The sequence below is a fragment of the Seriola aureovittata genome, chromosome 1 (genome assembly GCF_021018895.1).
Source record: "Seriola aureovittata isolate HTS-2021-v1 ecotype China chromosome 1, ASM2101889v1, whole genome shotgun sequence".
In the NCBI taxonomy this organism is placed as follows: domain Eukaryota; kingdom Metazoa; phylum Chordata; class Actinopteri; order Carangiformes; family Carangidae; genus Seriola; species Seriola aureovittata.
Genome location: NC_079364.1, coordinates 19,601,773 through 19,628,489, shown reverse-complemented (window position 1 = coordinate 19,628,489; position 26,717 = coordinate 19,601,773). Strand labels below are relative to the sequence as shown.

At 37.2% G+C, this 26,717-nt stretch overlaps 1 protein-coding gene across 1 annotated transcript; it reads right to left on the bottom strand.

The window, feature by feature from the left end:
• Nucleotides 1-274: 274 nt before the first annotated feature.
• On the bottom strand, nt 275-26,404 carry chs1 (chitin synthase 1). Its single transcript, XM_056376772.1, has 34 exons — nt 26,358-26,404; nt 22,565-22,700; nt 21,196-21,381; nt 20,331-20,532; nt 18,613-18,773; nt 18,177-18,252; nt 17,595-17,713; nt 16,657-16,834; nt 16,334-16,430; nt 14,314-14,410; nt 13,892-14,013; nt 13,536-13,631; nt 12,875-13,039; nt 12,642-12,789; nt 10,769-10,834; nt 10,493-10,668; nt 10,237-10,295; nt 9,837-10,037; nt 9,529-9,697; nt 9,223-9,338; nt 8,131-8,310; nt 7,912-8,016; nt 7,636-7,753; nt 6,619-6,700; nt 6,291-6,529; nt 5,884-5,966; nt 5,627-5,708; nt 5,175-5,328; nt 4,764-4,868; nt 4,298-4,408; nt 3,173-3,310; nt 2,959-3,038; nt 2,490-2,556; nt 275-358 (listed from the first exon to the last, which is right to left on the bottom strand). Exons 1-34 carry the CDS (start codon nt 26,402-26,404, stop codon nt 275-277), a joined length of 4,245 nt encoding a protein of 1,414 aa, XP_056232747.1.
• Nucleotides 26,405-26,717: the final 313 nt, after the last annotated feature.

Below are 26,717 nucleotides of genomic sequence, written 5' to 3'. Positions count from 1 at the left end.
TAATTAGTCTGTAAACCTAATGTATTCAACCATACTTAAACAAAATAAATAAAACTATTAAGAGTAAAAATATTCAAATAAAACACTTGATCATACCTGAGATCTTTTTGACTTTTGAATAAAAGCCTGACTTTACATGATAGCAATTCCTCATTTTAATTTGTCAAGCAAAGCTTAATGAATCTGTTTTAACTGATATCCCTTGTGCCATTTTGCCTTCCCAGGTGATGCCCGTGTGTGCTGGTTGTCGGACTTCAGTGGTTACAGTTGGTTGTTACTGATACAGGTCATCATTGGTAATGGCAAGTCCATTGGCAAAGTGGGTCTCCAGAGCTATGCCACCTTCCTCATCATCCTCCTGAATGACAGAGAGACACAAAAAACAATGTCATGAGCTGCTTAAAAATATTTTTGTGTCATTCACTACTGTCAGACTACTTTCCAGTGAATCAATATATCCCCAAATATCCACCAGGTTACTTAGTGAAACAGCGCCCCCTGAATTGCAGTAGATGGTAAAGTCCGTCGTATTGTGCGGTGGCAGACTGTATTGCACTGTGATTGGGCGGTTGTTTCTACCGAGGGAAACACAGGTGAAGTAAGTTTTGCCTTGATTAAAAACTCCACCCTCGCGCCACAGGCAACCTGCTGCAAACGGCCAGCACCCAGGTAAAAACTATGAGGTGGATCCACTGTCGCCTTTTCCACTCCTATTAAACCCTAGAAAGTTAGCAAGGTTGTTTAAATGGAATAAAGTGGGTTTAATTGGCAAGTTTTCCAGTAGTGCTAATGACATTAGCTAAATGGTTTATGATAGCGTGCTTTGCTTACATTGGCTCAACATGGAGGACTGAGGAAAAGCTGATGGGAGGCCGACGGACCTGCGCCCGGTTTAACAAGGAGGACGGTGTCGGAGGACATGACAGCATAGACTTTGACACTCAAAATATACAAGACAAGAAGTTGGCTACAGTGGAGGAAAAATGCGACGTCGACGGCATATCTGAACATTTCACCACCACGGAGGACTGGTCTTCTACCGGTAGGTGAATCGGACACACTCTCCCTCCTTTTCTCCTGGCAAATCACTAGCTGTGTCTGTCTGTGACTTGACTTTCCTGCTGGATGTGCAGTTTCTGATTGAATTTTCTGTTTGTGTGATATCATAGTCAAGGTTACTGAAGTTTGACCAAACTCAGACAGCCAACACCTCGGATCGAGGCTGTTTGGGCAAATTAGGAACCCTCCAATTTAATTTTTTTTGACATTTTAGTTGTCATTTTAGTAGCCTTGGATTTGTGACTTTTTTTGCCAGCATATGCAGAAGTCTGGTAGTTGCTTGTTGGATTTTTAGCATCCGTCCTTCTTTTAAGTTGAGCTACTGTGTATAATTAGTAATTTGCTTTAATACCTACATTGCATTGCAACTAGTGCATGTATATGGGGTCAGCTGTTAGCCAGAATCCTGCTGCTCATTTAATTTTATTTGTGGCACACTGCCAGAATTGACCAATATATTAATTCAGGAAAATTAAAGCTGAAAAAGAGATTCCACTGCTTATCAAGATCTGTACTGTTTAAAACTAGGTAAAAGCCTTTGCATTTCAGCCTGTGCTTATGTTAAACTGACAGACAAAACATTTGTAAGTTATGTATCGGTATCATGAATACTTTATTTTAATTAATCTGAAACATAATTTTGTTGTATTAATGAGCTGTGGCTAAAAAATCTCAAGAATGTGTTATGTGTTTGACAGCATAGTGCTTTCAATCTAAAGTTTAGACACTTTATAGTTTGTGCAGTTTCTAGCAGTGCATTAGTCATTCACGATTCATTTACATTTTTTTCCTCACACCACCTCTATTAATCTATGATCTGAATAATTAATTTTCTTTACCACTTCCATTTGGTCCATAACTATTGCATTCATGCACTGACCTTCTTAAGTATCAATTATTTCACTCTCTACATCTACATTATGATTAAATGTTCTTTTGTGCAATAGTCTTTATTAAAATCCCATTTGAATGCATATTCTGCTGCAAATACACCATACTCTGCGTGAATCGTGTCAGAGACGGTGTAGTATGTTGTGCCAGCAGTGTTTGGCTGGTTTGTGGCCAGGGTGCTTTTAAGTCCTAGTCAGTTCCAGTTTGAGTGAGTTTTCAGATGTACTCCAAACACTGATGCAAAAGACACCAAAGTGTAGAGTATCTTTATCTTGGTGTTTGAACGAGCTGTCATTATGTTTTAGTGTTTGATAGGGAAGTTTAGATTTGTGTGTAGTTCTGCTTTACAACTTGGCTCTTTTTCTTTAACAATGGTATGTTGAGGGGCCCAAGTGGCATAGTGGCTTAATATAATCAAGGCTCTGCAAGTCTTGTACCTGACAAGGATTCAAATTTAAAAAAAACCCCAAAAAAACAAAAAACAAACCCCTGCAGTGTTAGGAGTGTATGCACGTGTGTGTTTGAGGTTTGTTACTTACATCATCTTTCTCTTTATAGTCTTTCTCTGTGCTGCGATAAGAAACCACATGGATCAGTGTGTAGATCCTGCAAACAGAGAGGCACCAAGATAAAACAAAAGTAGAAAATATGGAAAATGAAAATGAGGCAATAGATGCACAACAGTTCTGATAACAACAGGGGATATCATTATAATTCTCCGTAAAGGCAGGAATTCATCAATCAAAATTCCGCTGGTCCTGGTGGGGGAAATATTCAGTACCACTGGAAAAACTTTGGTATTTCTTTGCAACTGCAGTATCTGAAAGTTAGGATGTTTCCTGCTTAGTTTTCAAGGTTAGTCTGTGAGCAGTGAGTCTGTCAAATACAAAATCAGATTTTACCACTGCAAAAGTGATGAGAATTTAGTGTGTGTGTGTGTGTGTGTGTGTGTGTGTGTGCGCGCGTGCGCGCGCGCGTGTGTGTGTGTGTGTGTGTGTGTGTGCCTACCTGTGATATAACATAGCCAAGAACTGGACAAGTAGAAGAATAGCAAAAGATAACAGGAACATCAAACTCAGAGGCTCCACCTGTCAATACAAAACAACAGTAATGGTGATAACTTTTAGCAGGAGTTAAAGCTGCTTCAGAAATATGTCGGAGTCCTTATTCAGTTGCTTGTTGCAGCACATGTATCTAGGACTGTTAGTCTGTCTGGCCACACCTTGAGGACTTCTCCAGATTCACTTCCATTTGGAAAGTACTTAGGGATCTTGATGCTGATGACATCATTTCCAATGGCCTGAAGGAAGAAGGTAGCTACCACCCACAGCACGTTGATGATGAAATACAGGAAGACGGCCTGTGGGGAGGAGGGAACATTTAATGCTTTTTTTTTTGTAACTCTTCATACTAAGATACTATCAACATGTCAATTAATTTCCTGCAATGGTAGTGGATAAATGTTGTGAAAAGTGTGAGCATGCATTCAAAATGGACAAAAATTTTAACTAAGATAAACATCCCAGAAAGGTCTAAAATTTCCCACAACTCCTTGTTCAACATTTCAAAGTTAGCAAATTGAAATTCTAATATCATCAGGTAATGATAACTTATTACAGATGTATCTGTATCAGCAAATATGTTGACCACTTTGTAAAAGAAATATCGCATTAGAAAAAAACCTAAGATATGTTTGCAGTAATTGAGAAACAGTGCCATCATTACATACTGTAGTTTGTCTACCAGACAACACTGACAAATTATTTTTCATATGTTAAATGTCCCGCTCTCTACATATCTTGGTTGCAGTCTTTGATAACCAAACATTTATCATCAATGTCTGTTTATGAAAAAAGTAGGCCTGCTGCCCGATGCTGCGCCTTGAAAACCCTGTGTGACTGCATTGTGTGTGTATATAAAATAATATAAAATATTATTTTATATATTTATTTATTTATTTATATATATATATATATATATATATTTTTTTTTTTTTTTCTTTCTAATTCATCGCGTTTCATTTAGTCTTTTGCAATGAGTTTAATGCACATGTTTGTATTGCAGTGATGGTGAAAATACGACTTATTGGTCAGCACTAGAAAAAAGGTTGATACATTTTAAGCAAAACAAAAAAGCTACACAGGAAACAAACTAAGTCTGTTTTTGATGATGCTCTTCACTTTTACTGGCGTTATTATTGCATGTGCACTCTAGGAACCCCCTGTTTGCAACTTTCGCTCTCACTTATCTTTGGCTTCTCCTTTTCTGTAGTAGACTTCACTATCAATACAATTAGACAAACGGTAAACATTTGCAGTACATGCAATACAGTAACAGTAAATCTGACCTTGTTGCGCAGTGACTTCAGTTCTCTGGTGACCTCCTCCTGATGTGCTTTAGTGTCAACAATGGGCTTCAAGTAGCGCTCAAGTAATTTGTTCCAGAAGTCTTGCTCACCCTAGAAACATAGATTCATGTGCACAAACAATTTTTAATGCAAATATTAATTTTCATCTGCTCGAAGCCATCGCAAATATAATCATAAAGTAATATTTCAGGATGGCTGCTTACTTTTTTCATTGATGTACCTTCATTATCGTAAAGCTGAGAATGTCAGAACATTTCCATTTACCCTTTGTAATACATCCTCTCTCATACGTGACAGGTGTGCTGGCAATACTTTCTCTAAATAACTTTTTGTTTATCTGTACAGAAAAAAGATTTTTTGCTTTATAGCTAAGCCTGACTTGTCCCTGTTAGCTGCTGTAAAGGATTTGCTTCTCACAGACCCGGGGGCTGAATCAGCATCTTACCTCATCTAGTTTTTGCACCTGCGGGGCGGTGAGTGTTTTCTCGATGGCTCTCTTTACTCTCTTCTCTAGTCTCTCCATTCGATTGGTTTTAAGGATACGCCGAGCCTAGGAGATAGAGTCAATTACTCAGGGATTCAATCATTCCTCTTCTGCATTAGATTTTAATTTAGGTTTTTCATAAAATTTAAAAGCCTTGGAAATAGAGGTAGCAATATGTTGATGAGATAATAAAGCAGTAAACTGTTTATATGCTTATTTCATAAGGGAAATTGCATTGACAGATATCAAATAAATATGGAAAAATAAATGTTAAAGAAAGTGAAACTAAATAGCTGAGCTCTTGGTGCCAAACTCATCACATATTGTTTTAGAACAACACATTATTTCTATTTTAATCAAATCAGTTATCACCTGCTCTGCCAGTGCATATTGTAACTCCTCCAGCTGGCTTGGTGTCAGAATATCTTCAGGCCCCACTACACTTAGCTCTCCATTAACAGTATCTGTTAACATTACGACCAACTCTTCACACAGTTCACCCTGATTTTTGTTGCGGAGTGCGTATCTGGGGAGAAGAAAAGCACAAGAATGAATAGTTGTAATTATACAATTGCGGTTGTACAGTTCTACCTGAAACAACAGTGTTACTGTGTTCTGTTTTGACTTAAGACATGAAAAATACAAAAACACACATAATGAATAGCACATAAAATTTCTTACAAATTATGCTTGTACACATACCTGTTTAACATTAGTAACAACACATACAGACACATTAATAGAAACTATTCAGTGAATTTCTCTTCAGTGATAGTCACTGAAACAAAAAACTCGGATTTCTTTGTATAATTTTAATTATTTACCGTATTTGTTCTTTTAGATTTCTTTTCATGTTGGCATATGTCAGTTTCTTCAAAAACTCCTCTTTCACCGGCGTCACCCAGTCTACACACACACACACACACACACACACACACACACACACACACACACACAGACAGACACACGTAAGTGACATCATTATAGTGTGCTATGCCTATTGTGCTCTACATGGTGGATTGTATAAATGACAGTAGTAAAAAAGTTTTTAGGACAAATAAACATTTAAAGTGCTTCTCACCACTGACAGGAAACTCCTCTGTTTCCTCTAGGTCATCATCATCTTCGTCAAATCCACTCAGTGATATGCTCCTTTTTTCATCACTGCACACATGCACGCACACACACTTGTTAATTTTGGGTAGTACTTCACAATTCCAGTGTATTTGTCCTTCTACAAGGACAGAGTCTAATTTAAATCTGAGCCTGATATTTTCTAAATAAGGAACAAGCATCTTCAGTTTGGGACTTGAACTGTATTGAACTGTGTTTACTGTCACCAGTTTGTAGAGGTGAGTTTGTGACAGAATGACATTTTGGCTGATTGACTTTATAGTAGTACAGGTTTCTGGCAGGTTGACTCTAATATTTAGTAACCAAATAGATTAATGATCAACAGAAGAGAGGAAAGAAAAGAAAAATAAATACCTCTCATTGGAAGCAGCATCGTCGCCTTTTGCTGCATTCATGTTCAGTATGTCAGTGGGAGGTTTCTTAGTTCCTTCTACAGCTTCTTCTTTGGTGTTGTCGAGTTTGGCTTGAGGCTCCAGCTTTGCAGCAGGCTGTGGAGTTATTTCCTGGGTTGTGATTGGAAGGGGAGGGGTGGCGTGCTTTGTATTCTGCCCTGTGATCTGTTGAATCATCAAATTCTCTGTTTCCTGCGTTATCTGCAAAGCAATACGATAAAGATAATTTATCCATTCATCTATTCATCCATTGGAAGGCTCGTCAGTGGCTGTTTGGTAACAAACAGTACCTGTATCTTCATGTCCCAGCAGCAGAGTCTACAGTTTTTGTCACACATAATATTATGGTTCTTCTTCACTGTTCCTTCTCCCCTGGCAGGCAGAAGGAAGGAAGGACAGTCAGAAAAAACAGACTCACATTAAAATACTGACACACATGGTGAGTGATTATCGGGGATGCAGATTGGAATTAATCTTGTTTATGTGTTGTGCAAGTGAATAATTGGTTAACGGCACCCTGCGTCCACTGCATCCTGAATTGGATAAGCAGTGGAAAATAAAAGGATGGATGATTTAGTGGATTTGGTCAGCTAAAGGTCTTCTTGACAATACACATATCATCGTAGACTTGTCAGAACATTTGCCTACGTTTTTGTGACTTTTTTAGTTGGTTATTCATAACTTGATAATCTTAATTTCAATTGTTGTACTGTAGGTATTTTATTTATTGCACTTTTCTTGGACTGTTAAGTTTAATTGAGTTCACAGTTCTCAGGCTAATTTTGTTTCTGACATTAAGAACTCAACTCATGATACTCAGTGACACATGTATACATGCTGGGTTAATCAGTTCATGTGATAATAATCATGGATTACATCACACAAGTGCTTTCCTCTTCGGAGTTGCACCACAGTGTGTTTAATTCACTTAAAATCAGTTAAATGTAATGATGTATAATTGATTATAGTAACACAATCACCATTATTGCTGCTCGTACTACTGATAAGAAATCTTACTCTTTCTATTAGTTTTTTCTGCTTCCATCAGTACCACTTTTCCCCTTACTGTTATCTTTACTGCTGCCACTAATACCATTAGTGCTAAAACCAGAAGTCAGTTAATCAGCTCAGCTAATAGATTGGTGAAAGTTTAATTGATGAGTGGATTCCTAAATTAGGGGATTTGCAGCCTCATTTTAATAAAATCATAAATTAAAAATTAAGTAATTAAAAGATGAATCAATAATGGAAATTATTGTTTGCAGCCAAAAGTAGCACTGCTTCTTCTAATGAGATCAGTGCATTACTTGTTGGTTTCCCTTGTGCCCCAGGACACAATGTGCATGTTAACCAGTGAGTAGATGGTGAGTAGGAGATATCCACTGGGGATACAGATGAAATACATCAGACCGTAGATAATCATCCCTGTGGAAGAACATAACGTAATGTAACATAAGCTGTTAGCATGACATGACATAACATACTGTTAAAATAATATAACATTACATAAAACTGTTAACACAACATAACATGATTTTTATTTATTTTATTTTTATAAAATTTATGAGATTATATAATCATACCAAACTCCTCTGGGTGTAGTATAGCAGTCACCATGTACATGATTGCCATAGAAACCAAAAACAAGCCAGTAGGGGTCAGGAAGGTGCCCTGAATCACCATGTCACCTGAAAAGAGAAGGTGGTGCGCGTATGTGCAGTTGAGGGTTAAAATATATTTACTAAAAGATTTTTACTAAAAAAATGTTAGTAATATGAAGTGAAAGAGTTTTTTTGACGCACCGATGATTGAGAAGAAGGATGCAGTCATGAGGAACGCGTACAGAACACTCATAATACCAGCAATGACAATTTGATTATTAGGCTTGGCTACAAAACAGACGATGATGTAGAACACTGGAGGAATGCTTGCAATGACGATGGAAAGTGTTCCAGTGATTCGGAAGACAAACTGGAAAGCACCTGTCAGGAAAATTCATGGACAGAGACAGTCAGACAGAGAAAAAGAGAAAAAAATTGCAAATGCAGGCTGTCAGTACAGTGAAGTTATTAAAGTGGAAACTTTTCAATTCCTATAAGTCACACTAAAATTTAATATAAAGTCTCTTTTGATTTAGACAAGTCCAAAGATATACAGCATTATGAAACATTATGTAGCATTTACAGACCAACCGGAATAAGACATGAAATAACACACTAGTAAGTAATATACTAGTAATCTAGTGTAACTCACACGTTAGGGTTAGGTTTTTATAGGGTTAGGTTTATACTGCGTAGCACTATTATTCACCTGGCATTCATTGCTAAAATTCCTCAAAACTGATTTTTATTATACCTCTCTTGGATATGTGACATGCAATGTCATAAATTGTTGTTATCACACAGTGCAAAAGGGCCATCTTAAGTCAGCTCACGTGTTCACCTGCGTTCATGATAAGATAAAATTTACTGGAAAATTAAAGTGTGGAAAGCCCTTTGAGACTCAAGTAGTAATTGCAGAAACTGCACTTCAAACTGATTTTACAACAGCAGTTTTGAATAGAAAACAGCACACCATAGCTGCGTAGAGAATAAGTTAACTTCCAACACCACTGTTGTGTTATATAGTAGTGTGAATGCAAGGTTTCTGCAAAAATGTTCAGAATTTGTTTTGAGCATAAAAATAAAATTTATTAAGAAACAGTTGTTTTCAGTTACAGAGTTCATGTAAATTGAGTCATGGATGTATAAAAAGTATGATAAAGGGCATCATTTAACAGGAGATGAGAGAGGCAGTGACATGGTGTTAGTGAAGAAAATATAGCCCCACCGCTGTCTTTAAGTGACTGCCAATAAAAAAGGGCTAGTACAATAATAAAGTAAACCAGAACCTACCTGCTATCATGAGAGTCACAGATGCTGGACCAAGGATTGAGGAACCAACTGTGAACATCTGGTAGAAGATGTACAGTCTGGAGATGGATGAGTTTCTCTTCACTGTCTCAGCACCACTACAATTTAAGTCAAGAGTGCGTATGAGTACAATGTGCATTTCATAGTATAATAGTAAACAGGAAGTAGAAATAAGAATATATATCAAAATAAAGATGATGTCAAAATTGAGTTTAACATTTTTAATCAATTAAGTGAAAAGGTGACTGGGGGAATGAAACGCCACTACTAATAATAAATAACACTAACCTGTGCAGAAGGTCCAGTGTATTGGCCAGTGTAGAGGGTCCCCATCGTCTCCTCTGGTTGTAAAACTCTTTGAACTCCTGCGGTGAGTTGGTGTATGCATCTGATGCAGCATTGTATTCGACACGCCATCCTTGCTGCAGTAACAAAGTACACAGCCAACGATCCTCCCCTGGAAAAGTATATTAACAATGCAAAAAAAGAGATGGTCTAGTACGGATGTGAACAGGCTAGAAGCCAACAAGAAAGGTAAACAGATAAATCAATGGGGGGTAAAAATGGCTGGTGCACATGTGTGTCTGTTTGCCAACCTTGGTCATATTGCACATATTCCGATGCTCTTGTTGCAGTTGTTGTGTATCTCTTTATAACACTGTCATCCATTAAGGCCGACCCTCTAAACAGACTGAAACATCCTGGACTGCACAGCACAGAACCAAACACATGTTCTGCTGTCTTCTGGAGCCAGTGGCCTACTGCATACTCAAACTTCTGGTACCACACCATGGGACCTGTGATGGAAGGCAGACATGGTAGTGAGCATAGAGGAGACACGGTGACAGAGAAAATCAAATCACAAGAGAAATGAGAGAATACACTGGGCGTGTGCTGGACTGGAGACAGACATAGATGGGTTGCTATGGCCAGGTACCAGCTGCAGAGGGCGAGCGCAATAAATTCATAAACAATAAAAAAAATAATTGTACTTACCCATACCAGTTGGATGGATTCTACCACACGCTGCACCCACATTGTCATACATTCTCAACCTGTCAATCAACATAATTTTTGATTACAATGACAAAAATAATTCATAAATAATACAATAATAAATGAAAACAGTTGCTGAATGACAAAACTAGGCGAAGCATTTCCTGTCCACCAGTGAATTATGTTGGAAAATGATGAGATCATAGTCCTGAGTTGCTATAGTACAAGTGAGTCGGTCAATTTTTCTGTCACTGACCTGTCCACAAGCAGAATCACAGCTTTAGGCTGGAAGTCGGTGTCTCCGTCCAGAGCCAGGATATACGTGTTGTCATCTGAGATGAATTTTCTCTTGTTGTCGTTGTCATACTGAGGCAACAGGAAACTCTCGCCATCCAAAGAGATCAAACTGGCTCTGCATGGGTTATTCTGGCGCTGCACAAAACAGAATAGATTTATAGTATAGTATTTTACACACATACTGTCAAAAATACTAAGATGTACATATTTTACACAAAAGGCAGAAAAGTCTTACTGGGATCTTCTGAGGGTTCTTGACGATGTAGCCCTTCCAGCCGAGTAGATAATACAGATACATAATCTGAAAGTCATATGCATTAATTAGGGCTGCGTTAATCAAAATGTAATGGAAATCGCAATATCCATATTGCAGGAGTTGCAAAAAATTTGCAGGAGCTGCAATTTTGGTAAAGTTAAAATGTGTCACAACATTGTTGTGCATTGTGAGCACCATAGGCGTTGTGGTGCTACAGAGATGCCCCAGGCTACAAATCATATTCTCCAGATGTAAAGGAATATGTTTGTTTGGCACAAGACTCAACAAAAATCACATCAGAAGTTTTACATTTTTTTTCAGTGAAAATGAAATGCGAAAAAGACCATTCCAATCAATATTGCATATCACAGTTGCAATATTTGCCAAAATAATCACAATATGACTGTTTATGCATATTCTGCAGCCCTAACATTAAAATGTAGTGTGAAAATCCACGACCCTGTGTCAAAGACATGGGTAAAATCTAGGGCTGATCTGATATTTGGGTGCCAATTAAATATGTAATGCGATTTTTTTTTTATTTTTTTATTTTTTTATTTTTTTTTTAGTATTACGATTTGATATTTTTGTTTACTTCTGTTCATTCAACAACTTGAATCATGCACTTCAGGAGACTATGTATATCATGAGTCATATTTCCAAAAACAATGTCAGTCAGTCTCACATGCCGTCACTACCAGGCTAACCAGTGAGCTCCCGGGCTAACTGTTATCTATTAGCTAGTGTGGCAATTAAATTGTAAAAAAAAAAAAAAAAAAAATGGTGATACTTAAATTAATCAATTTTTTCACACCCCTTGTAAAGTCTAAGTAGTTATTTGTCCCACAGAAACTGGAGCAGATGTGACATGATGAAACTGTGTTTAAAGGACCCATAACAGAGAAGACAATATAATTGTATCCTCATTATAAAGCATATCCTAAATTATAACTAAACTTATTCCTACAGAAACAGATACTGTATATAAATGGTACACACAGCGTACTCTGCAGTATTAATGAATTTATTATTGAGCTCATTATCAAGCTTCATAAGTCTGTTTAAGACAATAGAGATCCTATCTCTCTCGCTTTTCAATTCTGAATATGTTCTTCAGACTAATCAGTAATGAAAATTGGCAATGAAAAACACCTTTTTGTACCAAAGGGCCACCTGCTCTGTCAATCAGTTTGTGAATGTATGATGGCCATAGACTGTATATGAGGAGTGGGTGGTAGGTCTATTGTGATCTGAAAATCTCTTCAATATCTGTTGTTTCTCAGAGATGTGAATAATAATAACTTTATTTATACAGTATAGACCCCTTCTTAACAAAGCCGCACAGTGCTTCACAGAAAAATAAAAGCGAAGGCCAAAGAGCCTGAACATAGAAGTGAAGATAATTAAAGCAATAAGAACAATCAAAAAGAATAGAACAGCATCAATAAACATATTATATTATGCAATGTTTGAACGATTTGACAATAGGTGAAGAGAGGCAATGGGATATGTAAGAACAAGTATTAGGGATAAAACAATGTAAATAAAATGCATATCAAACATTACCAAAGGCTGACTCAAAGGGACGCGTTTTAAACGGAGTTAATGATTTAGAGCAACTGATTTTCAGTCAGGGGAGACTTCAGAGTCTGGGGGCTCTAGACGACTGCATTTCATTAGAACACTCAGAGATTTTTTTTTTAGCCATGCCCTGTGTCATGCTCATGTCTTAACTGGGATCTACTTGGTGCAAGTCTTTTACTGTTTGCCACCAAATAGCATCTTGATTTACACACACATGCACATTTACTGGAATAGAATAGACACACAAAACATGATTAGTACTCCATACCTGGGACCATCTCTTCTTGTTCCTGATGAGACTTTTGTCTTTTAGGTGAACATAAAGCATGTTGCCTTCTGGCATAACAAACATCAGCCTTCCACCGTAAGGAGTCTCAATGATTGACACATCATCTGGCTCTTTGTTGGTAAACACCCTGAATAGTTGGATGGATAGATGATTGGTTAGAAAGATAGATGTATAAATGTATAGATAAATAGTTGATAGATGGATAATCTCACCTGTAAACCTCTATGACAACTTGGATCAAGTCATCAACGTAAGAGTTAACCAGCCTTTTCCCTGTTTCTTTTTCAGTCATAAAGGCATCATCCACGTAAATATGACACTCGAACTCAAAACAGTCCTTATGTTCCTCCTTTGGTTCACCTCGATAGCGGTCCAACCTTAAACAACAAATTATGGTAACAACATTGCAAAAGCCTACTTTCTTCTTCTCTACTAACTGTCAAAGTATGAAAGGAAATATATAGGGGAATACAATTTGAAATGTTACACAGCAAAGATTTTTAGCATTTTAAGTCCTTTTAATATCTTAAATCATAAGCAAATGAAGTGGACACATTTAATTCATGATTAACACAACATAAAAGCAAAATAACACCAGGCTGAAAATCTGTGTTTCAAAGCCTCTCTGGTTGAAAATTTCATGTCTCTTGCAACACTGATCAAAAGTGAAGTCTGTTGATGTATTGACTCACCCTGGAGTACACTTCTACATCACTGCAGCAAGGTGAGAAGTTAAACCAGTGGATATCAGTGGAAACAAGATTTTTAGCTGCTCTTAACTTTTGCTTTAAAGGGATGTGTAAAAGGAATTAAATTCATGTTCTGTATGTGATACTGGTACACCTAGGTGTCTGCTGTGACTGTGTGTCGAACCTGAACATGGAGGTGAGAATCTTCAGCATTTCATCATAGGTCTCATGCCACATGGTGGCACAAAGATAGATCACACAGTTCTGTATGTCATCATGGCTGTAGATCAGAGGAGAGGGGATGGGAGAGGTTTTCAACAGAAGTTTTAAACATTTCATGTTGTGAATGTATAACTCTCTCAACAGTCAAGGAAACTTTTATCTGTTATGGAGGCTGGGGACTATTAAAGTCCCATTGTGCCAATGATTTCATAAAATAACCAAACATGCAAAAAAGTAAAAATTTCTCTTAGTTGACACGAACAACAACATACGCAATAAACAGTATAAAGTAATAAGGAGCACTCTTCTCCCTCTCACCTCTCTTGGTTTCGGGCTCGTGGCACCTTCATCTTGGTGTTGAGTAGCAGAGACAGGTCAATGAAAGCAGATTCATAGAGTCGACGAACGAAGAGCTGAGATGTTCTCTCTATACGCTGGACCTAAGATATGGTGAACCATATAGACCCATTTAGGAGTATTTCTTTTTATCTGATTTTAGCTAAGAGGTGCCTGTTTTGATGAAATTACTATTAGACCTAAAATTGGATAAATTGTGATTGTAGGCTGTAGCTTAGATTAAATTGAATGGTATAAATTGTTACATTTATGTTAAATTGTTTTTTTTTTAAGGGTTTTGTTTGTCCAAATTACAAGGAAAACAAATTCTCACTGACCTTTACTAATATCAAACCATGCAGATAGTTTTGGTGTTAATTGTGTGTGTGTTTTCATACGGTTACCTTGATCTTCCATACATAGTAGGTACATGTGACGAAGCCTGACCACATGCACAGTCCCTCCAGTGCCAGCATTGAAAAAGGCCATTGTATGTAGTGGCTGTCAAATTGTCCATAAACATTTTGGTTAAAATATGCAATGACTGGATGTATGTAGATGCTAGTAGATACATTACTTGGTACTTAATATTTTGTGATAGTTATTGTCACAATAATTATGCTCATGACACACAACTTAATGTAGCCATTTCTCCCGATGACGCAAGACCAATTTTAAATTCTAAATTTTAAAGCTCACGTGGGGCTTGTATCCAAAACTGCTTTTTATCATTTGAAAACTATTTCTAAAGTGCAACCATTTATCTCTCTGAGTGACACTGAGAAATGTATGCATGCTTTTATATCCAGCAGACTTGACTATTGTTATACTCTCCTATCTGGTCTACCCGAAAACGTTATAAACCAGCTTTAAAAAAATGTTAAACCAGCTTCAGCTGATTCAGAATTCTGCTGCCTGAGTGCTGACCAGGACCAGAAGGAGAGAACACATACCTCTTTTAAAGTCCCCACATTGGTTGCCTGACAGTCTACATATTGATTTTAAAATCCTTTTACTTGTTTATAAAGCGCTTCATGGTGATGCACCTGCATATACAATATGAAGATGCTATTGGTCACCAAAATCTGCATTGTCACATGTTGTTGCATAATTAATATTGTGGGCTTTATTTGAATGATCTAAAGCGCATAGTCTGAAGTGCGTGGTGCAAGTCCATGTCTTTTTGCCTATTTTAATGTCGGAAAAAACAGTTGCTGCGCCAGGCGCATGGTTCAAAAGGGTTGTGCTTAGTGTGAAAATTAATCAAGGGAGTGTTTTTGGCGTAACATCCAATAAACCAATCACAGTGCCATCTCCCATTCCCTTTAAAAGCCAGACGTGCTATTATAATGGTGCAGTGTTTCACACAGAGTAAAATTCTATTTGCAGTCAATTGATCACATAGTGTGACTGACCAATGAGCCCAGTCCCATCACATGCAGCAGCAACTCTGCGTGCTGAGGGGCAAAGAAGGGCTGAGCTAATCAATGTGCTGTGCAAAGCTCTACAGTGAAGTAACGGCACAAATCACAATGTTAGCAATATTTTATGTTACATGATTGTTATGAAACTGTGGTGGACAAAATTAGATGATGAATGGGGAACACTGTGGCAGATTTACCAGGAAAGAATGCTTCTCTGCAGAGTCTCATGCAAGAGACATCCATGACATGCCCGTGTATGTTGCCACATATTACTCTCTTGACAATGCGCCCATAAAATAACAGTGAATAACTGTGCCCCTGACTTAAGACCAGGTTTTTGCTTGTTCATCGTGCAATCAGTTTCTGCTGCCTCAAGATGAGCGCAAGTGTATTTGCTATTTAAACAATGTAGGCACTGGAGAGAAAAATGACAACTGTGTCGGTCTAAAACTAGCAAAGACACTTGGCATTTCGCTTTGCGCTGGGTGTAAGATAGGGCCCTATATGTCTCTTGTTTGTTCCCCTACTTAGCTCATCCTTGAAAACAACTAGATTTGAACAATATGCTTTCCTTGAACCCCCTTATCTATAAGGTACAGTTGATAGCAGTGGCTTCATCTGGACACAAACAGTCATAACAGAAGCTAAACAATGTCTAACAATGTGAAGGTTGTTATGGTGTTAGTGAGGTTTAGGAAAACAAGAGGAACACTGGAGTGAGAAAAATTTCCTTCACAATCAGTCATCTGTGAAGCACTTTGCACTAACCTTCATGAAAAGTGCTATAAAGTTTGATTGATTGATGGGATATGGCATGATATTTAGGACATTTCACTCACAATAAGCACATTTATAAACCAAGAAAACTGCTTGAAATGTGAAGAGTACAACTGCTCGCAGACACTGACAGTTTAAATCTGAAACAAGGAAATGCTGAAAAGTGTTGGCTGAAATACAGTTAGCAGAAATGTTGTACATACTCACTCACACACTCACACACCTGTTAAGGGAAGTACGACAGATGCTCCTGGTAATCTCGAGTAGGACTACAGGGGTTGTGTTCTTATGGCTCAGGTAGACCAAGCCTCCACAAAACTCTGCAATGGAAACATAGCTTTACATTTCAGAATGCTGGTAATAAGTGAAATTATGTTTATTAGGGAATGATTTCTCACATTTCACCACAGCTATACAAACATTTTTCAGCTTACTGGTGTATTACAAAAATAATTTGATTAAACTGAAACAAGAGCACATCTCAATGACATTAAAGAGAGCAAAAACAATTCTAAATATTGGGTTAATGTTAAAAAATAAGTCTACCATGGATGCTTGAATGCTCTGCGCCGTCCAATTTTTGTGCCTGGGTTATAAAAAGTGTCAGTCCCAACAGTAGCACTGTTGGTCCTGTGCAACACACAGGCAGTGCAAAACTCATCCTGACTGCATGAATCTTACAGGCCACCACCCCAAACCAGTGGCAGGCTGCTGAGCAGAAGGCCTGAGACAGGAGACAAGGGAAATATTAGCAATTCATTGTCAGGGGCATAAAATTAAATTTTTCAGTTTAGTAGGGCAGTTGCTAGGACTACAGATATAAATGAGCCACAGTCCATCTGATTTGCATGAAGTGCCATTAATCATGATGTGATACTGAACTTTTTAAGGCATGTTTTGTGCATGTCTTTGAAGCAGGGGAGTGCAAAAAAAGTTCCAAGTTGAATATTGTTTAAATAGAAGAAACATTTGGAACTGCAACCATATTACATGTGACAAAACACTGGGTAAAGAGGCTGAAGTAGGCAGCTCAGTGACTGACTTAAACCTGCTGGAGTTATTCAGAATTAATGTTGGAGATGTTTTTGTAGTTCCCAAAATGTTGCACAGGCCTAGTTAAGGAAGGAAAGAAGGATAGTTCCACTTCATCCTCTCATAAAATTCTAATGACACCTGCTTTTACACGACGGGCAGGTGGGGCCCTTGGGTAATTTGCAGGGCCCGGAGCAAGAGTTTCAAACTCTCTTGGGTGGTTAGGGTCCCCAATAAGGTGCTTAGTTCGCCTATGTGTCGGGGAAGCTCTGCACAAAACCTTAGCGTGGTCTTTTAAGTACATATAGAGAAATGCGATTTGAAGAATTCTTAGTAAATATCCCTCAAGGGAAACAGAAGAAGACATAACTACACATACCAATTGTACTCTATGCTGTATACCATATCTGTCTGTCTCCCTATGCCTGCTTTTCTGTCTTCCCCCTACCTACCTGTAAGAAAAACAGCACGAGTCCTATTTGCAGTAACTCCCAGTCATCTTTCTGCAGGTTAAAGTCCGACCAGATGATCGACTTCTCAATAAGCACATTGTGTAACAGGTATACCCCTCCTATAACAGAATAAAATGTTTTACTGATGTAAAAGAGACACTGTGCGATATAAACAAGATGGAATATCAAAAATATACAGATATAATGCACAATAAATACGAAAAGAAACCAAATAACACAATATGTTTGAATAGATTAACATGAAATCGTGTGCTGATTTGAAAAGGTAAGAAACCCTGGATTTTAAGTAAATATGAAGAAATCAGGCTGTTTGTGTTTGAATTGAAAAACAACAATTTAAGACCTCATCACAGTTGGAGAATATCCTCTGTAAGCCATATGCATCCCTCACATCATAGAAATCATTTTGTTCTCCATTGTGAATGTTGGAAATTACATTTTCCCAGTCTAAGCATTGCAAAACTCAGGCTGTTAATAATACATTTCAAGAGCATATGTGATTTTGTAAGCATGGTCTTTGAGTATTGTATGTTGGTGCTGACATTCATGGCAGATAATTACCTATCATGATTATCCTCAGAATACTGCTGATGACGAACACAAAGTCCCTGAAACCATCCAATTCTGACAATGTATCCTGCAGGAAGAAGGATCGAAAAGAGTCTCACTGATCATGCCAAGTCAATATGTTTGTACACTACAAATATACAGACGAAAAACAGATCACTATCCACCTAAAGCTGTATGAGAAGACATGGAAAAACACCTGGCACCGTTGGCAGTGCAATTACAAAACATTACGAGGTTAAAAAAGTATATTTTAAGGATCGTGGTTAATGGGGGATTTCAGCTTTTTACATAATGAACTTGTAGTCTACAGTGGAATGAATGGGCTGGGTAAATTCCATTTTTTGGAAATAAATAGTGGTAGTAAAATAGTAGTTAAGTTGTTGTCAGAAGACAGAATAAAAGAAATGCATTATAGAAAACATTGTACCTGCATGTGGTTAGTAGCTTGCAGTGGATTTTCCCACCAACAAAGGGAGATGAGAAGTGAAGAGAAAATTCCAATTCCAACATAGATGTAGCAGTCGGAGCTCTGTCTATCCACAAATGATGTCACACGAACATAGTAGTCAACTCCCACGAGGCAGTAACCTGTTAGTGTTAGGAATTGGTTAGTTAATTTGTGAAGTGATGAAGCAGTTAGTTAGTTGGTTAGTTAATAAGAGCTGTTTCTCTATTATGTCAGTGAATTTGTGTGCAAGCTTAAAAAAAATGTAAAAGTATTGAAGCAGGTGTCATTTGACTGGAAAAGAAATTACTCTTCTCAGGTATCCTAGAGATTACTTTCATAAACAATACATCTGTAAATAGCAAATAAGTTCTGAAAGAAATGTAATGCAGACGGAAGAACGTGATTAATAATAAGGTTAATAGGTTGGTATAGTTAATATAATGAGGAAATGGTATGTAACATGTTAATGTTTAGGTACTGGCAGCACTATAGGGACTGATTGTGGTCTGGTTAATTACAGAAAATGTGACTTGTTTATTCACATTTAATGAAAACTGCAACCTTTCCCTAACCTTAACTAAACCTAAACGGAGATGCGACTGGTTGCAAACCCCGGGCTCTGGTGTCACGGTCACGTATTTTGTCTGGCCACCATCCACCCCAGTCTCGTCCTTCTGACTCCAGTGAGGTAGTCAACTGTAACACTTTATTCACAGAAATGTTGCCTCTGAAAATAATCCAGCCAGTGATTACGTTCAGCACCACAATTTAGTTGGGAAAACAATTAAGTTGTCGATAAATGTCATTTCTTGGAGAAAGGGTTGCAATCGTTGTTACATGACCTACCTAGATTTGTCTAATTTAGGTAACCTCGCATTTGTTACCTAGATAGGCTACTTCTGGCACTAGGTTTCATTCATGTTGTAGCTAAAAGTTTGTCAGGATTCAAACATGTTTTATAAACAATGTGAGCTGTTGGAAGTGTTTGTCTCCTCCATGAAACCTGGAGCTTGCAACATACATGAAACTACTATTTGATTGCTCAAATCACAGCTTGTCAGTGTTGTTATGCCAGTTAGTAAATCTTATATCATTCATCTGAGACAGTTGTTACAATTAGGGTGGCAGATTTACTGAACCAGATGTTGCATTGAAAAAAAAACAACTGAACAATGGAAAGAAAGTGTTGGGGTTGATAATTAGAGACACCTCAATTCAGTCAAAACCTGAAGGCACAAACTATGACTGAAATGTGTTCAAAACAAGTGGGAGAAACTGAGGAAAACAATCAGTATATGACATCTATTATTGCACCTTTGCCGTAGGAGGAAGAAGATAACAAACTGTTGTCCTCTTTCTTCTTCACTACTATAGTCCCAGTTTTGTATATGGAAATATGTGTCAGCATGGCTATCAAACATTACATTTGAGCTAACAGACACTTTCAAAGGTGAATTTAATATGTTTTTGTGAAGCAGTGATTTGTTAAGTGTATGGAGTAAAAGAACAGTCAGATCCAGATTTTCATTTTGGAGATAACAACAAACCAAATGGGACTGGACACTCAACAGCACCATCTTTTGACTGTGAAGGTAGTATTGGAGGTCTGCTTTGTGATTCTGTCGTCGATATTAGTTACAAGTGTTCAAAAAAAGGCAGATAAAGACTTTCTAATGGGCAGTAAATTAATGAGTTACCTGCAACTGTGAGAATGAGGGAGCATATTGGGAACACGATTTTCCACTTTTCCCTCTGTAGTCTGAACCCAATCTGCAGAATGGCTGACATAATACAGACTCCTCCACTGATGAAGAGATTAGTCAACACATCAAACTGAGGCATCACGACTAGCACCAGGACTGAAGTACCAATAGACACCAGACACTCAATTGCACAAACCTGGAAGAGAGACAGAGGTGCCATTATGTCACATATACATATATTTCAGTGGGTGAAAACTGGTCTACTCATGAATGAAACTGATGGCCAAAATGATTACCACCAATTGTACAACATTAACTTTTTTAAACCATACTGGAACTGTTGTGGTTAAATAAATTGACATTTGCTCAGCATTAGTTTACCAATCAAGAAATCAAATGTTATGTGGATTTGCTGAATGTATTGATATGGCAGTGAGGATTTTACTTGTTTCCTGTGTGCAGTAATTTTGAAAACCACAAGAAGCATGATTCTCATTCATGTGTACACATTGACTAGGAACATGACAATATGATGCACTGACATACTATGGTTAAGATCTGCTAATTGTACATGCACTTGTGTATAGTCATGTATTTGGTTTAGTAAAGTGTAATATTTGACTGTGGACCCATTTTACAGTGTTCCCTAAAGTGTCTCTTTCATAAAGAGTAACAAATGAACAGATTACAAACTCAACCCCCAACAAAAATCAAAACAAATATTGTTGTTATATGCTTGTGATATTGCTAACCCCTAGATTTTAAGGTTGTACCATATGAATTTTTCCATTATCTTATTTGTTACAATCACATGCAAAGCATTGTACATAATAAAAAAGCATGATTCATAAAAACGTACAAGTGCCATGGTCTTCATGTTGGGCTGTACAAAGCTCTTGAAGGCACACCTCCACAGTGATTTAATGAACACCAGGAAGTTGGGGCAAACCAGACAGAAAACCAACATCAGCATGTAGAACTGTTTTTCCTTTTGGCTGCGCATGGAGGTTGGACTGGACAGCGTTGATAACACCAAGAGAGAGCCCTGATTGGACAAACAATTTAAGTATGTTAAGAAAAACTGAAATTTGGACTTCCAAGTACTGTAAATATAAAGATGACTAGGATTTAATGACAACCTCTCCCTGCTTCCAGCTCCTATTGTAGATTATCTGTAAGGACACCTCATTGCTTCATTACCATTTACCCTCACACCAATAAGGAAGTTAATCAGGTTGAACAATAAACATTTTTATTACATAGGAAAATAGACGGTAATATTTTGGGGATTTATTACTTTGTGACTGACTAACTCTGTGATTCATCAACAAGACATAGAATTAAAGATGAGGCCAAAGGAGGAAGATTAAAAACTGAAAGGGAATAGGGACAGAAGCACAGAGGTAGACGATGCAAACACAAGACTGTTAGAGAAAAATGAAGATGACATTTTCAAAGAGGGAGACAGATACACAAGGAAACAGAGAGAGATAAAACAACAAAGGGAGAAAGATGGGTACAAAGGCATCAAGTATTGTAAGCCCTGCCCTATCATAAATAGCTGGAATATTGTTCATGTTACTTTGTGGACAGACAGGCAGAAACAGATGAGACATATTTTGGTAAACCGTTTAAGTTCTGAAAAAATGAACTACAATCACTGCACTGAAAACAATTTATATTTTAATATAAAATACTTATCTAATGCATAAATAAATGTGTTTTTGGTGTTCGTGATTGTTTATAGCTGATTAGTCTAAAATTACCTGTGCAGTTTAGATATGTTTAAAACAGCATTCAGCTTTCTAATCACAACAGGGTTGGTTAAATATTTCAGGAACAACAACTCTCAGATGCAGGCTACAGAAAGTGATACAATTAAAGAAATGTATCATCTTACATCAACAGCACATATTCAAATTAAATAATTTGTTCAAGTTTAGTAAAAAAAATAAATACAAGTTTTTACAGCAATCGCTTCTAATTTGCCAATTGAATATTGAATACACAGTAACAGCTTTAAACACTTACTGGCAGTAAAAGACATGCACACAACATGTATTTGACTAGATCCTATGATGAAAAATGACCCAAAGATTTTTAGCTTGATGCCTCTGAAACCAGAGCCAGGAACTTCATGGTGGTGTTTCTCCTTCTATGCCTCACCACCAATGAGGAATAGAAAGAAAAATTACTTTACAGATAGATAGACGGGTAGATAATCCTACCTTAGAGATAACAGCACTGGTCAAGACGGCTAACCCCACAATCACCGCCACCAGATACTGGGCCAGTTGGAAACATCTTCTCTTAGATTCCTTCTCAGCTCCTACTGGGTTCAGCTGGAATGGATCCCATGTATCCCTGAGATGCACACATGGATGCACATATATTGACCATCTTGAGCCGCTATCACAGTTATATCATAATTGTCCAAGGAAAAATTAACCAAGATGGCAGATCCATGGCAGAAGGCCAGTGAGACCCATTGAATTATAGACTGCTGCCGGACATGGGCTAAAACCAGAGCGCGCGTTAACCTGTCACGAGGAAGCCAACAAGACCAAATAAAGATATATATGAAGGAATTACAATTATTATAATTCAGATGATGCAGGTCTTGATCAGGGTGTGTGTGGTCTAGTCATTTAAATAACTGACCCCATTTTGTATATTTCCTCAGAGGGTACAGATTCATGGGTACAATTTGTCTTCACCTTTTTGTGGCTGTCAATGTCAATTCTTTTTTGAATACAATATTCCCATCTTGTTTTCTTTCTTTTAGTTGTTAGATTTTGTTTGTCTGTCTACTTTGTTGTTACCAGCCACTTCGCAATGCTGTGAGATGAAAGATTTTATCATGAAGAGAAGGGTGAATGATGTGTGATAGAGATCCAAGCCTGGATTCTGACCTAAGCAAACAAAGGTACACAGGTATGACAGATGACCGAGTCTCCACCGGAAAACAAACTTAAGATGTTGATTATTTATCAGCCTATCAGCCACCCCCCACTGCTAGCTGAATAATGTCAATTAGGAGGGTGTGGGTTCTCTATCTGGAATTTATAGCATATGCGGTCTTTGACTTTGCCATAGCAACAATCAAATATTATCAGTTACGTATATCAAATGCATCTGTTCTTTGTGGCCTGAGTCACACTGGCAGAAGCTGTTTATGTGAGATAAGAGTGTTTGTGAACAGTGATGAACTCTTGTCTTCAATGATGCATATAACTAGTCATTACGTAATTAACCATGAAAAGCTGCTCTTTTTAGAAGAACTAAGCTTTTAAAGTGCTGGAGGATAGACTGTATTTAATTTGAATAATCAATACCAATTATAATAGAGTACAAATGTATACCTCGTCACTCAAGCACAGAGAAGTTTAACACACAATGCCAACACTGATGTTGATGCCACTGATGCCAGTAAAGAAATATATTTTTGGTTTTCAGTTTTGTCATTTCAATCCTGCTAAATGCTCTCTGGACCTTGTGGCATCATAAAACTATTGGTATTTATTTTTCTGCCCAGCTCCTATTTTTGTTATTTATGACTGAAAAAAAATCATTTCAGTGATTTCAGTAACACCAGTATTTGCTAGTTTTCTCAGACTGTAGACACTATATGCCATATCTGGCATTGTTTTTTTTATTTTTCCTTTTTAAAATCATACTTAATTGAAAATGTGTTTTCCTGTAAAACTTTCCTTTTTATCAGATGAATGATAGCAGAATATATATGTAATGTATTTGAAAAATCCTAGAAACAACTGGAGTCTTTTCTCCTTAGTGGTATAAATATGCAGAAGGTGATTGAAACTATACTATGTATTTAACATTTTAAATGGAGTAGCACTCCCTTAACAGCAGTCAGTGTCTGTTAGGATGATATCAGCCACAGCAATAGAGAAACACAGCGGCGCACCGGGGAAATTACCTGTTTCCTCAAATTGTAAATTATACCAAATACAAACTTGGTAATACAATACTTTATGATATATCACTAGACAAACAATTTGATTATATCCATTACCAATATCCATCTCACTAACAATTAACCTCCTAATAGTGATAAAGAGGTTAATAAGCTTGTGGAAGTGGAGCAGCTGCCTAATTCAAAGCTGCATTGTGTGTTCAATGTATTTGTTTCTAAATCTGTCTCATGACTATAGCCAGTCAGATATAACTTTAAATGATGGCATGAAAAATTTTGCCTCGTTAGCATTGTTAGTTAAAGAATAATCCAAACTGTCCTTGAATAAGGAAATGAATTCCCTATTTAATCTTTTCACTTCCAATAAGTATCTGTGATCAAGTACAGATTGTTGCCAAATTGTAAAGTGTAACCTTTACGTCTTTTCTATCTACTGTATGCAAATGAAGACAGTACAAAAAAAGCTATGTTCATATTGGACCATCTAGACAGACTGTTGGTCATTTCTGACTTAAGACTAGAGTTGTAAACACATAGAAATAAATTATTTGTTATTATAAACAGATTATGCCCTCTGAACAGATACAGAAAGCATCCAAGTTTGTCTGAATTTGTGTAGTATATTCACAATAACTTTCTCATCGATGCATTCAGACATTCAGCAAAGTCCATCCTGAATAACTAATCAGTTTTCACCAGATTTGTTGGGCAGCGCAGGTTAAAGCTTGTCATATTATGTTTTTCTTATGATATAATTTAATCCAGTATTGAAGCCTGGCACGTCGCACAACTTGACAGTAGACCTGGAGCTAGGGACCATTACAAATGTATATTCAGAATGGCCAGGAGAGCTTTTCAGATCTTTGTTAAGTCTTCTCAGTGACACTTCAAACCAACTTCATTTTCATTTATACTTCACACATCTTTTTTTTTTTTAATATATATTATGTAACAGCTATCTAATTAGGAATGTTTTTGTGTCAATAGCTTTCCATCTTACAGGATAATGTCAGTTTGGCTGTCCACCAGCTGAAACTCAGTAGAAGTTGGGTGATGTAGCAGGGCAAAGACCATAAATATCAAAGTAAATTCTAGAGCCCAGTTAGAGCCCAGACCTTAACCCAATAGTGATATTGTGGAATGACCTCAAAAGAGATCCACACTAGACATCCTTAGAATATGGCTGAGCTGAAGCTGTTCTATAAGGAAGAATTCTCCTAATTTCCTCCTCATCATTGTGCCGGTCTGATCAGCAGCTACTGGAAGCACTTGTTTGAAGTTATTACTGCCAAAGGAGGTTTGACCAGTTAAAAAATCCAAGGGTTCACTTACTTTTTCCACTGGCACTATGAATGTTTAATGTGTGTTCAATAAAGAGACAAAAGATTACAATTGTTTGTGTGATATTAGCTTAGAGACACTGTGTTTGTCTACATTTGTGACTTAGATGAAGATCAGATCACATCTTATAAAATGAATGCAGAAAACCAGGTCATTCCAAAGGGTTCACATACTTATTCTTGCCACTGTATGTATAAACTGTATGTATAAGAAAAATTTTACAGAGAAATTAAGCAATCTATTGAATTTCTAACAAGGCCTTGCTTACACCCAGTATTAATCGTAATACAAATAGGTATAGGACTACAGATAATAGCTTTGGTTTACACCACATTAAAAGACTTTTAGGGATATTTCCACAGGTTAGGCTTCCTTAGCAAGTTATCATGTTTCCACAGTACAGAACCAATTTTATTTGATTGCCGAAAAGCCTCACAATGACAGCCTGGATCACAAACACTAGAAGGAGCCACCAGAGAAGATGATGTTGTGCTGCCTATAGGAAGAAAGTGTCATCTAGACAGCTGTCTTTACCCATTGCATATATTTGATCAGGCAGGCTAATTGAGATCAAATTGTAGCAGCTGGACCCAGTGGGCTGCCATCCATATGTATTTGATATATATTTAAATTCAACTTATTATCCTCTTTTTTTATCTGTAACATCAGTCATCGCCTTAAATGAAGCAGAAAATAAACATAATGACCTAAAGAGGCAACAAGTAGGTTAGATTAATTTTTACCTGTGCCTTCCCTCTCTTTTCTTTCCTCTGTATTTGAGTTCCTCCATCTTGCTTTCCTACTCCACTGCTCCAGCAGGTGACTTGTGTAGAGTCTGTGTGTCAAAGAGAAAAAAATATTCAAACAGCAACCTGAAATTAGTCCTTTTTTAAATTAGCCACAGTATAATAGGTATTTTAAAATGACAGAATGACCTAATTAAGCCATTTTAAAATGTAAAAGGACAGAAACTGTACCTTGATAATTCTTCTATTTATTGGATCTTTGTTTTCAAGTTTCCAGAAGTCCACCTCTAGTGTTTTTGTATCTCTTCAAAGAAGCTCTACCTTCAGTTCACCTCAAACTCAGAAAAATGTCCTCCA